Source organism: Eretmochelys imbricata, chromosome 9, assembly GCF_965152235.1.
Source record: "Eretmochelys imbricata isolate rEreImb1 chromosome 9, rEreImb1.hap1, whole genome shotgun sequence".
NCBI classification, from domain to species: domain Eukaryota; kingdom Metazoa; phylum Chordata; order Testudines; family Cheloniidae; genus Eretmochelys; species Eretmochelys imbricata.
The window spans coordinates 743991-759676 of NC_135580.1; the positions used below are offsets into that span (position 1 = coordinate 743991).

At 49.8% G+C, this 15686-nt stretch overlaps 1 protein-coding gene across 1 annotated transcript in view; it reads right to left on the reverse strand.

The window, feature by feature from the left end:
• Positions 1–4108: 4108 nt before the first annotated feature.
• Positions 4109–15686, reverse strand: part of BDH1 (3-hydroxybutyrate dehydrogenase 1) — a 44313-nt gene continuing 32735 nt past the window's right edge. Inside the window, exons 6-7 of the mRNA XM_077827045.1 lie at positions 11011–11163; positions 4109–6455 (exon numbers count right to left, since the gene is read on the reverse strand). Coding sequence (XP_077683171.1) covers positions 5986–6455; positions 11011–11163 — 623 coding nt within the window. The 3' untranslated portion in view covers positions 4109–5985. The remainder of the gene's footprint in view (positions 6456–11010; positions 11164–15686) is intronic.

Sequence of the window (15686 nt, forward strand, 5' to 3'; positions counted from 1 at the left end):
CTCTGCCCCTCTGCTGACACCCAGCCGCAGGCTCCCCGCCTGCACGATGCCCCTGCAGACTCTCAGCAGCTCGGACAGAGCGCCACAAGCTGCCTGAGTCCTCTGGCCCGGCTCTCAGCTCCCCCCACACCAGGGAGCCTGCCGCACGCTGCCTCTGTATCCAGAACGAGGGTCCCTTCGCCGCGGACGCAGAAGTCTCTCTCTTCCCCAAGGCATCACGGGAACTGTCATCTCTGAGGGTGGACTGCAGCGTCCCAGCTGGAACACTCCCAGTTAAGTTCCGAGGCCCTGCTAATAGAGGGGCCTACATAGACATTTAGCTGCATTAAAAGGAATATTGTTGACTTGCACCCAGCTTATCAAGCGAGTCAGATTGCTCTGTGTTAGTGACCTGTCCTCTGCAGGCCTCCCCCAGTCTTTGGGTCGGCTGCAAAATTGGGAGCTTCAGCTTTTCCCCTCTTCTGTTTCCTCAGCACAGATACCGCCATCCCCCCTCAAGAGTGTGTACAGCATACGGCTGGCCGGGGAACGGATGAGGCCAATGTGTTCTGGCCAGCACTGAGCGCAGCAAGGACGCTAGCTGCACCACCGCTAGCTGCAGACGCCTTGCAGTGGTGGGTATCGCATTTGCCATTCAGACCAGCCCACTGGGTCCAGAAATTGTGCCTCTAGCATTGTTAATGCCGGATGCTCTAGAGGAAGGTAGCCTGCCTCAGGCCCCCAACAAACATCTGACAAACTACGGGTATTGCCCAGTACTTTGGGGGTGAGGGGGGTTCTACCTGACATGGCTCTTGCCCCTCCCTTCCCCACGGCAAACAGCACGCACCCTGAAGCATGAGAGTCAATTGCCCATTTTAACTCAGCCTGCAGCGCTCCAGTGCTCTTGGCAGCCCGGAAATTGCTCAGCCCTTTAAAGACCCCACCCACACTGTCTGACTGGCTGAGCCCCGGCTGTGGTGATTAACGCACACTGGCAAGCATCAGATACGGAGAGTGGGCAGGATTCCCTGGGTAGTCCAGGAGAACCCCACCCCAAAACACAGATCTCCACTAAGCTCTGCTTGGTCATCACAGCCCTCCCTCTGGGCCCTACTGGATCAACCAAGTCCATTCCCCAGGTAAGACGAGTGAGAGACTTTGTGCTCCAATCACTTCCTGAAACAGAGCAAGGCTTGGGCCAGGAAGTCATGCTGCAAATCACAATGGTGTAGGGATGGATTCTCCCTCACTGACCATTTTGAAATCAAGACGGGATGTTTTTCTAAAAGCTCTGCTCCAGTAATGACTGTGGGACAGTTCTCTGGCCTGGGCTGTACAGGAGGTCAGTCTAGATGATCACAATGGTTCTTTCTTCTTCACTCAGGGCACAGTCAAGCTGTGGAACTCCTTGCCTGAGGAGGTTGTGAAGGCTAGGACTATAACAGGGTTTAAAAGAGAACTGGATAAATTCATGGAGGTTAAGTCCATTAATGGCTATTAGCCAGGATGGGTAAGGAATGGTGTCCCTAGCCTCTGTTTGTCAGAGGGTGGAGATGGATGGCAGGAGAGAGATCACTTGATCATTACCTGTTATGTTCAGTCCCTCTGGGGCACCTGGCATTGGCCACTGTCGGCAGACAGGATACTGGGCTGGATGGACCTTTGGTCTGACCCAGTATGGCTGTTCTTATGTTCTTCTGGCCTTGGAATCTGTGTGTCTATAGCCAGATCAAGCCCATCATATTGGTAATATGCTCCTGTATGCGCTGAATCGGGACACAGTGGCTGGGAATCCCACTAAACCAAGGGGTCCTAAGCTTGGCAACATCAAGTGCTGCATTGGCAGCTTGCCAGGAGCCCAGGGTCTGAGGCAAATATGCATATAAATGTTCCTACTGTAAAATAGTAACTAAAAATGCACATGACCATGTCTGCATGCACTTGCATTCTCCTTGACAGAGATGTAGAAATTGCTAGCTTGAATTCATTAGCAATAAATACAAAGCAGTGCACACACATCGCTAGTTACTGTTTCAAACAGAGCCATGGTCTGGGTCCAGTTTATAGATCTCCATGCGGATATGGTGGGGCACCCCAGCACTCACAGCTATTGAGTCTAAGGGGTAGGCGCCCTTTGAATTGCTGAACCTGTCTTTTGTACAAGCCACCTTCTCTGCTGTGTTCCATTCATATCTGAGAGCGCATTCTCTGGCTCTGAGCCCCTGTAATCAGAACCCTGAGAACATATCTGTCCTACCTTTGTAGATAGCTCTGTGTCTTTAGGAAAGACTCCTTCCTTTCCTCATTGAAACAAACACACTACAAATGAGACAGAGCGCTTTGTTCACAATGTAGTGTCACGTTTTCTTAGCTGAATGTGGGATAATTCAACAACCAGAGTTTTCAACACCTTCTTTGAACTTATTTTTAAAAGTGGCTCCTCTTCACCATTAAAATACTGACTTGCTGACCCCTTAAGCACTGCCAATGCTTGTTTAGGATCAACAATCCTCGTTAGGGGAAATGTGAGCCAGAGATCTCAATTTAACATGCTTAACTGATTTGAACATAGTTAATTACTGAATTAGTCTGGCATTCTCATGGATGCTTTTTCTAGGGGGCTTCTGCCCAAACTCTACACTTCTGAGTGTATCATGGGGGTCCTACTCCTCCCCCCCAATGCACATAGGATGGCCACTGCTGCATCCCCAGACTACCAGACAGTCCGGTACTTCCAAGGATGGAGTAGGCCTACCCCTCCGGCGTGACCCTGCCCCTGCTGGCATGCCCTCATGCATACAGTGCCCACAGAGGGTGCCATTTTGAAGAGCACTGGGCCTGATTCTGGGAGATGTCCTGACCTGACCGAGTCAGAGAAAGGGACCCAGATGACATCACAATCTCCACCAGCTCAGCTAAATCCCAGCCAGCACCTGGCATGTGTCATTTCCTTCAAATCCCCCCCACCCCCAAGTTCTTTTCTCTCTCTCTCTCTCTCTCTCCTTTTGCCTTCTGTTTAATAGGAGTCTGGCTTTGCCAGACAAGACTGTATATTTTGTAATGTTGCTATAAGCCTCTGACCAGAGAGGGAGTTAAAAGAAATGCCATAAACAATCGGCTCCCGATACAAGTTTACCAGGTCTCAGAGTGACTCTTATACTATGTGCTGTGGCTGTTTCTCCAGCAGTGAGGATGCAAACGAGAGTCGAGACCAGAGACAGAAGCTGCATTTCCTGTCTTTGTTGTCCTTTCTCTCTCCTTTGTGCCTGTGCATTGTTTTGTCTTTTAGGAAATGGGATCGGACTTCAGCAACAACAGCTCCACCCCATCTCAACTAACTGCTTTCGATGAGCACATCGACTGTCATGCTATCTGAAAGAGCGTCAGGCAAGGTGTCTTTCCTTATAAAACTCCCTGCAGCTACAGGGAAAGTAAATATGGTTAAAATAAAGGCCTTATTTAATACTTTACATTTCAAATGTTTTAACTGCTTTTCCTTCTTTTTCTATAGCTTTAATAAAAGGTTAAAAGTTGTTGAAAGGCGTGTTTGCCATGGTACCAATCAGGCTGAGGTCGCTGGATGCCAAACCCCGAACCTTACTGAAACCTGTTTAATGTTGGACAGTTTCAGGGTCCTGTTAACATCTTTGACACTCTGGGCCCACTTATTCCATCAAATTAATGCAACATTTTTGGTGTCCCTGGTTAGGCTCAACAGGGCTCAACCCTATAGCTTTTTAATGTGTACAGCTCTCATTGAAGTCAATGGGCATTTTACACAGAATAAGACCTAGATGTCCGGGTCTAAGTAGTCACTATGTGTGAGTCCGGTATTTGTCATGAGATAGACTAGACTGATTTAATTACTTATAGTCAGAGTCTTAAAGAGCCCAACTTGGAATTTAGAAGACCACAGAAACCTATTACAATTCAACAGCTGTGTAAAGTGTGTGCGTGCACATGTCCTCTGGTACCAAACCTGCAGAACTCAGGTGTTAATGTTGGGCCAAGTCCAGATGTAAGCCTCTCACCTTAAATATCAAAAAACAAAAAGCTGGAGCCTGTGGACTTTATCACCATTAGTTTTAATGTTAATCAAGCCAAAGGATATTTTGATCATTTCCTCTTTCTACTTGCTACAGTACTTACAACAGTGCAACAAATCCTCTCTCTCCATTTTCTCTAAGAAAATTAACTCGCAGTTACATTTTTGCTCACCTCCCACGCTTGAAAAATGTAACACTCAGCACTCCTCTGAGAAAGGCTTTTTTGTTGCTGGTGTTGATTTTTATGGATGTATTTTTCTGGTTTTTTTTTACAGTACAAAATAATGTTTCTAAGTAAGGCTGCGATGTTGGCAATTCTTTTAGTAAATTTCATGGCAGAGGTATGGGGGAAAATGTATGAGTCACAGAAGAGGAGGGGTGGGAGATTGAGCCCACCCCACACTCACCTCATGGCAGTGGCTCCTGTCCTGTGCGGCAAGGCTTGGCTCCCTACTCCCAGCCTTGTGACCTGGCACAAGAGGTCTCAGTGCCATTCAGGTTTGGCCCTTTTGCACTTTTGTAGAGGGATCAATGGGCCAAACCTGAGTGTCACACCATGGATTAGGTTGCAACGTCACTCAGGTTGGAGGCCTAGTCAAATGTGTTTTTACAGCCATTTCCAGTATTTCATGGACTTTATTCAAATTCACAATTTCTGTGATCACTATGACCTTTATGACAAAATCGTAGCCTTATTTCTCAGTCATGTAAACATAATAACCATCATGGATATTAAACTGCCCTTAAAGTTTATTCCTTTTTTAAATTGATTTTCTACTGAAGATCATATCCAAACTACATTAGCTAGACAAATGTTTCAGCTCCATGACTCCTTCCATGTAAATTATTACTCTTATTATGTACGGTTTGTACTGCAGTAGGCCTAGAAGACCCAATCAGATCAGAGCCCCATTGTGCAAGTCACTGTTCAATCCGTGCTAAGAAGGTGATGTAACTCTGAGGTCCCAAGTGAAAAAATGACATTCATCCGTCAAGGTGAATGTAACGGTTGGTTCTGAATGATCCTGGCAAAATACAGGAAAACTGGTTCTCATATGGAAATGGGTCAGTGCTGCTGCTGCACTACATTACGTCAACACTAGTGCAATTAAACATACTTCAAAGCTTTTTACTTTGAAGTCACAGCGTTCAGCTACTGCTGAAGAAATGAGAAATATTAACATGGGCTGATCCTGCAGCCTTACTCGCCTCTGCAATGCTTCTCACACTCATTGGCCTCAATGGAATACTCATGTGAGGAAAGAACAGCTGAGAATAAGGGCTTCAGGGTTGGGCACATGATCTATCCAACTCCTTGGAAAGGAAGTGTATGGGAGAGAAAGACTGAACAGCTCCCTTTGACACAGTTTCCATCTTCGTAAATGTAATGATTAAAGGACAGGATCAGCTGCTAATTTCAGTGCTTAGAGTGCTATAAGATGGGATCCCTGAATTAAAGAAACCAGCAGGATCTTGTGCTATTATGACCAGTCCCCGTAACAATCTTTGCAGCCCTTAGCCATCAATCTGCAGCAATATGCTATGGCGACAGGAGGGCCTGCGGTCTGTGGTGTGAAGGCTGCCTCCGAGTCAGGAATGGTCAAAGCTGGTGTAACTCAGTCAGTGGAAACTAGACTGAAAATCCCTTCAGAGCAATTGTAAATTCAATGAGGAGCGTAACTTGGCATCTGATTTTGGAAAAAAGAAGGAATATTTGAAATAAATAGTACAGAGCTGAGTCCCTACAATATACATAAACACATTCCTGCCTACGAAAGGTCCCATGCAACAATTACTGCCTTTTAAATTACATTCAAATGTTTAAATTAACCTTTTAGATCTAAATTATGGTACCTTGAAATCAGCTAAAAAAAATACAAAAGTGACTAACGGGAAATTTGTACAACATGCCCTTTGAAATTAACCTCCCACCTTGGCAGCCTAGCGACGAGATGCCTCAGTAAATGTAGATCCGATCCGAAATAGCAGCAGGCAAGTGCGTCATGATCTGCACGCGCAGCCACCAGTAGTAATCCATGGGGTGGTAGCGGGTGTAGGGGGAGGACGACGTCAGTGCATGGGTGATGCTGTCGATGACTGGCGAGGTGTCTGGTGAGCCACTGTTGCAGTAACTCTCCATCTTGGTGATTTGCTCATCCAAGTACTTCCTGCCATAGTCTTTGCGCACAGTCTCTGGAAGCTCCTTCCACATTTTCTCTGCTATGGCTTTAATTCGCTCAGGGGTGTACAGGTTGGTGGCCCCTATGAAGTTCCCAGGTTCCACCACACAGATCTTCACTCCTTGGGGGTGCATCTCGTACCGCAGGCAATCGGAGAAGGCTTCCACCCCAAACTTAGTGATGCAGTATGACGATCGAGCAGGGCTGCCCATCCGACCCATCATGCTGCTGATGTTCACCACACGACCTAGGAAGGTGCCAGGTAAATCACAGGGACATCAGCAGAAGGAACGAGCACTACATACTCAACACATTCGATTGACTTCAGAGCCTGTTCTGATGCTCCTGAAATCTCCTGGGCCTTGGGCATTTTTTCTAGTTAGGTGTGGAGTACTGTGTGTAATCACTGTGACTGTGTGTGCAAATGGGATAACAGTGCATGTCAATTGCTAATTGTGGTAATCAGCAAACCAGGGACAAAAGGCTACTCAGCCAGTGAAGCTGACATGCCAGCGCAGGGAGGGACTCAGGACAGCTGATGGAAGCAAAGGCACCCAGTGCAAATTTCCTGAGAAATACAGGGCTGAGACCAGTTTCCTCATAGTTCCTTGGGCTCCTCTCAGTTCCAAGTCCCCAGCCCTTGCCCTTTTGCCCAGCAGCTAATCTCACCCCGCAAGGGAGGAGAATGGTCAGAGATTATCCCTGTGCTGGGATAAGCTGAATTTCTGTCTCATGTTTTTGTTCAGTTTTGCTAAACCAGAGGGTCTGTCTGGATTTTCCCTGGGAGGGGTGGGGCAGTGCAGCTGTGTTGTCAATCGTACAGGTATGTGGCTGCACAGAGATACACAGTCCAGCTGCACAATGTGTTTCAAGGATGCTTAGTACCTGGGTTGTATCCAAATTCATTATTGTTGCCAAAGGCACGGCAGCAGTGTGACTGTACAGCAAAGTGCACCAGTCGTTACAAGATAGTTGCATATGGGCTGCAGCATATAGAGAGATTGGAGGGTCATCAGCAAAGAGCTAGATCTGCCTGAGTAGAAAACAGCCGCCAACCCACTGGAAGGGAGGAGGGTGTTTTGCAATCTGCCCCTCTGCCTGAAATACCTTGGAGATCATTCCTCTGTTTCCATAACAGCTGGCCATCAGTCACAACCCTTTCAGAAACGGTGTTTCAGCCACATGGACTGGCAGGACAGAGCTAATCACCAGAGCTAGGCAGGACTCTAGGGTCTCTCTGAGCACCAGCCCGGGCATGCTGAGTTAGCAATACGAACACAGGAAAACAGCCAGCTCCCAGCAACAACCTTAGAAACCAGAGGCAACTCACCAACTTCAGTGGAGTGGCTCCGAGTTTCTGAGTGGGTAATCGAGAGCACAGTTTGGTATTTCATAGTGTATGAAAATATGAACAGAAGCAGTTAGGAGCTAAGTCATTCCCTGGGCATCTAGGAAACCTGTCGCCGGGCTGCACCGAGAGGCCTCGTGGGCTGCTGACCCCTGATTACAATTGCAGTCTGAAGACAGATTTAATTCTGTTGGTGGCTCTAGCTGTGGGTTGTTGCAGTGCAGGATGGGCACGTGCCCATGGAAAGCAGTGCAGTGCTCTCGACAGCCACCCGCCTGCCATGGAGTTTACATTGTTCTCCAGGAGGCAGATTTAAATAGCAAGTTAGAACTGACACAAAGTTACGTTCTCTAAATTCAGCTCCTCCTGCTGCCTCTGCTGCCCTTCTGCGTCACTGTCTCGGCAGGGAAGCAAACAAACCTGCCGGCTGCAAGGCACTCGTGGGCGTGTGCTGATTCCCACACAGCGAGGCTGTTGGCATAGCTGCTCCCAGAGCAGCACAGGGTAGTGCAGCCACCCACATACCCAGCATTCCTGCGCCTGCCCAGGGCCGAGAACTACTAGGAAGAACCGGGAGCAGAACTCTGCGGCCAAAGTCAGCCTCACCCGGCATGTCTGACAAATGCAAAGACTGCAAGGAGGAGACAGCTGCAGGACATGCCCTTAGATTCTGACCTTCGTCACATCAGAATCAGCACTACATGCAGGGTGACAGTGAGGCACTAAGCAGAGGTTGGGACGAGGAGCTGGGCCAATCCTGTGCGGTGGGAATTAAGGGTGCTCAGCAGCAGGCCTTTATGTAACTCTCAGACCACATGAATGGCTGTCCTCAAAACCCCTGAGTTTGTACAATAGTGAGGATAAAAGGTCCAGGGTGACGCAGGCTGCCAGGAGGAGACTTCCTGAGGACATGGACATGCAGTGAGTGGAGCAGCCTAAGGGTCCTTGCTGGTTTGGCAGCACCAAGTGCTATGAGCACACCTCTGCTGGGCTAGCAGGCTGGGCCCATGCCGGCGGGGTGCAGCCCTGGAGGACTCTTTTCCTGCGATGGCATGGCTCGGATGCCCCCGGCCCGCGGTTGTGCCTAGAGGCCATTTGGAAACCTCGGCTAGTGCCATTTAATTGGATGTTGTAATTTCCTGCACTTTCTGTCTCTCACTGCTGTTAGTGTAACACCCCAGACACAGCTGTCATACCTGTAGTGTGCTTTGAGGTTAAGAGTTGAAATTTAATAGCTTAGCTGGCTCAATATGGGACTTTCTTCCCCTTGCGTCTCTTTGCAAAATCCATGTGAACCCCAGGTTTGTGATCTTTAGTTTAGAAACCCCATTGCTGGCAGCTCCGCACTCACTATAACGAGCCACCCGACAGTAACAGTCCCCGTGTCAGCTGCTCCGCACTCACCAGGACGAGCCAGCTGACACTAACAGTCCCCTCGTCGGCCGCTCCGCACTCACCAGGACGAGCCACCCGACACTAACAGTCCCCGCGTCGGCCGCTCCGCACTCACTATGACGAGCCACCCGACACTAACAGTCCCCTCGTCGGCCGCTCCGCACTCACCAGGACGAGCCACCCGACACTAACAGTCCCCGTGTCAGCTGCTCCGCACTCACCAGGACGAGCCACCTGACACTAACCGTCCTCGTGTCAGCCGCTCCGCACTCACTATGACGAGCCACCCGACACTAACAGTCCCCGTGTCGGCCGCTCCGCACTCACCAGGACGAGCCAGCTGACACTAACAGTCCCCGTGTCGGCCGCTCCGCACTCACTATGACGAGCCACCCGACACTAACAGTCCCCGTGTCAGCCGCTCCGCACTCACCAGGACGAGCCACCCGACACTAACAGTCCCCTCGTCGGCCGCTCCGCACTCACCAGGACGAGCCAGCTGACACTAACAGTCCCCGCGTCGGCCGCTCCGCACTCACCAGGACGAGCCAGCTGACACTAACAGTCCCCGCGTCGGCCGCTCCGCACTCACCAGGACGAGCCAGCTGACACTAACAGTCCCCTCGTCGGCCGCTCCGCACTCACCAGGACGAGCCACCCGACACTAACAGTCCCCGTGTCGGGCGCTCCGCACTCACCAGGACGAGCCACCCGACACTAACAGTCCCTGTGTCGGTCGCTCCGCACTCACCAGGACGAGCCACCCGACACTAACAGTCCCCGCGTCGGCCGCTCCGCACTCACTATGACGAGCCACCCGACACTAACAGTCCCCGCGTCGGCCGCTCCGCACTCACTATGACGAGCCACCCGACACTAACAGTCCCCTCGTCGGCCGCTCCGCACTCACCAGGACGAGCCACCCGACACTAACAGTCCCCGTGTCGGGCGCTCCGCACTCACCAGGACGAGCCACCCGACACTAACAGTCCCTGTGTCGGTCGCTCCGCACTCACCAGGACGAGCCAGCCGACACTAACAGTCCCCGTGTCGGCTGCTCCGCACTCACTATGACGAGCCACCCGACACTAACAGTCCCCGCGTCGGCCGCTCCGCACTCACTATGACGAGCCACCCGACACTAACCGTCCTCGTGTCAGCCGCTCCGCACTCACCAGGACGAGCCACCCGACACTAACAGTCCCCGTGTCGGTCGCTCCGCACTCACCAGGACGAGCCACCCGACACTAACAGTCCCCGTGTCGGTCGCTCCGCACTCACCAGGACGAGCCACCCGACACTAACAGTCCCCGTGTCAGCCGCTCCGCACTCACCAGGACGAGCCAGCCGACACTAACAGTCCCCGTGTCGGCCGCTCCGCACTCACTATGACGAGCCACCCGACACTAACAGTCCCCGTGTCAGCCGCTCCGCACTCACCAGGACGAGCCAGCCGACACTAACAGTCCCCGTGTCGGCCGCTCCGCACTCACTATGACGAGCCAGCCAATAGTAACAGTCCCCATTTTGGTCGCTCCGCACTCAGTGTGACTAGCCACCCTACAATAACAAACCCAGGGCCACCTGAGATGCAGCAGGAAACAATTTCCCTGATGCCACTGTAGCTTCTCCAGGCCAGCAAGAGCAGAGCCAGTTTATTTACAGAAGGGCAACTCGGGAGGTGCTTTTGCCACATATCTACCATGTCCAGCAACTCCAAAGCAGTTAAAAGGAGTTATGAAACCCATCTGGTGATGGACTAAACCCTGCACTCAGATATGATGTGATGGACAATAATATAGAACCCTGCCCTGCGGGGGAAAGTCACTCACAGACTGTTTGGGTGGCTTCTCTGTTGCCCTTCACTGAGTGGTGTTCTTTTGCACCCACTGTGTCCAGGTGTGAACACTGCCCTTTTCAGCTGGTAGCATTTCACACATCCCTCACACCAGGAGCAGGACAATGGGAATCGGCCCTTCGTCCAATAACACACCCGAGAAGCAGGAGAGCAGGGTTACAAACATGCTTGGAGGATGCTAACATGCAGGAAATCACTCACCTTTGGCCCTCCGGATTAGAGGGAGGAAAGCCTTAGTGGTTCGGATTGTCCCCCACAGATTCACTTCAGCTACCTCCTTGTAGGTCTCCAAGCTGGTGAACTCTACTTCTCCGAACGTGGAGATCCCAGCATTGTTCACCAGCCCCCAAAGCCCTGCAGATTAAATCCAGCACGAAAAATCACCACTTTGCGATTAATGACAGAATCCTGGGAAAGGGCTTTCTAATGGATTATCGAATCATATTGTGCATCTTTTAATTACAATAATACCAAGGTCTGATAGCACTTTTCATCTGTGGCTCTCAGAGCACTGTACAGAGGAGGTCAGCATCATTTCCCCCATTTCATAGATGGGGAAAGTGAGGCACAGAGACGTGATGTGATTTTCCCAAGATCACCCAGCAGGCCAGTGGCAGAGCCAAGAATATAACCCAGGTCTCCTGAGTTCCAGACTATCCACGAGGCCTCACTGCCTTCCCATCTTAACCCATAAAGATGAATTCCAGAGTGGAAAGAACCCAAATCTGTGCTCACCTAACTGAGCAGACCATCGTCACAATCTGTTCAGCAACACCTAACTCAGGGAGAGCATTACAAATCATGTTAATGAAATTCTAAATGAAATAAATACAGAATCTCCTTCCTTCTCCTTTATCAGATTAAAACATAGGAAAAAAAAATCCTGTCTCCAAAAGCAAACAAGAACTGGTGAGATCGAGCAGAGACAATGGAGTGTTGTCCAGAGTTAGTTACGTGCCGCAGTGCAGGCATACAAGGAAAGAGACACTGGAAAAAGAAAATGCCAAACAAACTGTCTCTGTAAATCCAAATTTATCATAGCTAGACTGGGCTGAAATGTCATGAGATCATCACAAGAGCATTAGTTCTCATACAACACATAGCTGCCCATATTTCCCGTGGCCTGCAATACTGTAAGAGCCTAACAGTACTTTGGTGCTTCCACTCAGGAGGTGCAGAGATCCTGAAAATGACTGAAGGGAGAAAGATCAAAGTTTGAGATCTGGATGCAGATTCAGATTGTCCCTTCCTCAGACCTCCATGTTATCTTCATGGTGAAATAAAACCCAGGTAACCACATTACAGGGCACAGTGCAGATCTGTGCCACTTTATTTCATAACCCGAGAAACATTCTTTGTGAATTGGACTAAAAAGAAACTACATCCAAAAGCAAAAGCCAGACATCCTCTCCATAAAGGGCTTATCTGCAATAGAGCTTTGCACCGCAAGGTTGTTAACGAATTTGTAAGGGCTAGTATGAACACTCCCCCAAGCCCTAAGGTAAATGACAAACTTTTGTAGTCTGGAACAAACATGTAGGAAGTGTCCAGACTAGCTTTTACAAATGGATTAACTGCCTCAAAGTAACTGTCAATCCGCTAATTTGAGCTAAAAACTCTAGTGCTAACATAAAGCCAGAAGGTTTGCAATGCCGGGGGAGGGGAGTGTTTGATATGTGCACATCTCTCCTGCCTCTTCCTTTTGTTCTTTCTTCTAGGAGAAAGCAGAGGAAACTGACCACTGCTGTTCTCATCAGGCGTCAGTGATTACTGAATGGCTAGAGGAGGAATGTGACATAATTTGAACCAACTTGATACAGGAATCTACCTGCCATAAAAGACTATTGCCAAGTCCCATGAGATGGCTTCGCTTTGTTGTCTAGTAAAAGCCAAATGCTACCTGCTGATTGGGGGTGTTTGACAGAGCCCATGTTCTGGAAATTAAGCCACAGAGGGCAAACTCCTAATCTGCAGCTGAGAATTTTGGGCTGTTGGACGTTTAGACATGTACTTAATCACAGTAATGTGTTTATTTTATACAAATTACGGAACAATTAGTCTCTGGCTTCCTCTGTATTACCTCAGTTAGAGCCTTACTCTTCCCCGTGGCAGTTCTCTGCTACCAGGGCTGAATTAAGGACATTCTTTAGGGGAAGGAAATTGCCCGTTATCTAAGTGTTCCTAACTTTCCATCAGATGCCCGTGGGCAGCTGTGGCTTTCACAGAGCAGAAGCTCAAGTGCTGTCCTCTCCTCACAGTGAGGTGTTTCCGGTGAGTACACGTCTTTCTCACTCAGTCTGAAGACAAGTCAATTCCGGCCTCCCCGCTGGAGCCTGTACAATCTGAGAAAGCGTTAACGGTCCGAACCAGCTTTGCAGGAAACTTCCCAGAGGGGTCTCCGTTTCTATGAATTATTTGCTTAGCTGATGTGGTCTTCTAAAAAACATTGTCTCTAATCTCCAGTCGTCCAGACGTGGCCTCATGATTGCCCTTCTGGGTTTACAAGAGAGCAGTATGGCATCCACTATTGGCCCAGCTCAGCACATGAATATGGGAAGGGAATCCATTAATGATCCTCCTCCCCAGGCCTCTGCTGCCTCTGAATGGGGCTAATTATGCCTGTTACTTTACAAGCTGCAATGTATTAATTAATAAACAAAACATAATTAGCACCGATCTTCAACTCTTTTCACCAACATTTGTCCCAGTCCTGCATGCCTTGTGCATCCAGAACTGTTGTGGATTTTAATGGCCTCAGTGGGAGTTCTGGGTGCACGAGGCCTTTAGGACTGGCTCCACTAACTAGTTAATGTTCACAGTGCCCTTGTGCAGAAGGCAAGCCTCAACGTCTGCATTGGGCAAATGAGACACAGCCTCAGCGGATGACTTGCCGTACGTGTCAGACCTGAGACTAGTACTCAGAAATTCCTCCCTCTCCCACTAGGGCATGGCCGTGTTCCCCCTCCACCCACCCTCTCTCCCTCCCTGTAAAGTGAACACCACAAAGACACAATGGTCTGATATAGCAAATGAACAGTGCAAAACAAAACTGCTGGCAGTCTTGGGATGGACAGCTCCAGAGACTGAGGGATCGCTCCTTCTAGGGGCGGAGCACTCTGGCCCCAGTCTAGCAAAGCACTTAAACTGGTGCTTAACTTTAAGCAGGTGAGTGGAGCCCCACTGGCTGCTGTTTATTCTGGGAATGGAGCAGCCTTCACTGGTACAAGCTTCCCCACACTGTCCTGGGTGCTTCAGCCGTGATCTTCCAGGATGACCAACTTCGGAAGCGAGTTCTCTCTCTACATCTCCACTGGCACTGCCAAGGAGGGTACCAATGCTGACAGGATTACTTTGCGATGTGGTCACCTCTCTGTTTGAATCTGGATGGAGACCCACCAAACAAACGTGAGGTGGTAGCAGCTTTCAGCTATACACACAGCCAATCTGGACTAGATTCCAATGGGCAGCCTGCAGGTGGGAGATGTGGGTTCTGCTTCCCAGATTCGCTATATGACCTGAGGCAGGTCATTTAACCTACTTGTAAAACGGGACTAATGACGCTCGCTCCCTAGGATGTGGGGAGGTTTGTGAGGCACTGGGAGAACACAGACACAGCAGCACAAAGAGCCGTTATTACAACCCTGCAGATGAAGTCCCCTCAGCTTCCAGGAGGCCTAGCAGATGAAGTGAATCCGGACAGAACATGAGGAAACTTCTCCAGCCTCACAGTGGGATTTATAATAGGGGCAGATTACACAGCTGGTTCCATGCCAACCTCTCCCCTAGTTTACTAAGAGGCTGAGCTCTGGCACGGCACCACCTGGTGCCCAAAGCGTGCATGGCACCAGTCCTGCTGATAACACAAGCAGGTTTTCCATTCAGGATGAAGAAAGGTTTGGCTCATCAAAACTCAGGGCCAGCACCCAGCTCGAGCCTGGCACCGCTGGCATGAACCGGTGCCCTGCCGCCACTGGAATTTTGGGGGGATTTTTTGAAAGCCTGAAGAGGGGGTTTCAGGATGGGGTCCCTGTTGAGTATGGGTTGTAGTTGTTTGATGGTACCCCATATGAGGGGTTCCAGTGAGGGCAGGTAGGGGACAACTAGGGGTGTGAGGTCAGAGGGGGTTTTATTTCTGTACTGAAGCAGGTTCTCTTGGGATCTTTGGGTGGCCTGTTTCAGGATACAATCCACTACATGGACACCACTTGACACCCCAACATCATCAATTTATCAGCGCTACCCCACGCCGGCGCTGAATTATCTGTCCTCTTCCAGGGGCTGAATTTCTGACCCACTACAGACCCTGATGTCATACTAACATTCGGAGGACTAGAATTCCAGTAACTCTGCCTCAAAGAATTCTGTCACAGCAATCATGAGATCACCCACACTTACCATGCCCCTACCGACAGGCATAAGAAAAGAGAGTCATCTGACTGGACACCCTACACTCTTGATCGTTACATTGACTGCTTCAGGGAAAACATTGACTGTGAAACCCTAACAAACACCATATCCACACAATCTCTCCACTGCTGGGAGGGTAGCTATAAAGCCCCTGAAATCCAACTACCAGAGAGTGACCAAACCAGCAGGCAAAGGGGCCGCCATCGTAGTCCTCAATCATGATGACTATGCTAATGAGGCCAAACGACAACTCTTCACATAGCACCTGCTCTACAGAACTCAGAGAAGACCCCATACCAGAATTCACCCAGAAATGTAAGGATATCATCAAATCCTTCCCCCGACAACTCCCAAAGAAATCCTACAACCTCATCCCCCACAAGCCCACCACGGGGACCTTCTGCAAGCTTCCCAAGACACACAGACAAGGGAGCCCAGGCAGCCCCATAACTTTTCTAGGCCCTAAAAAT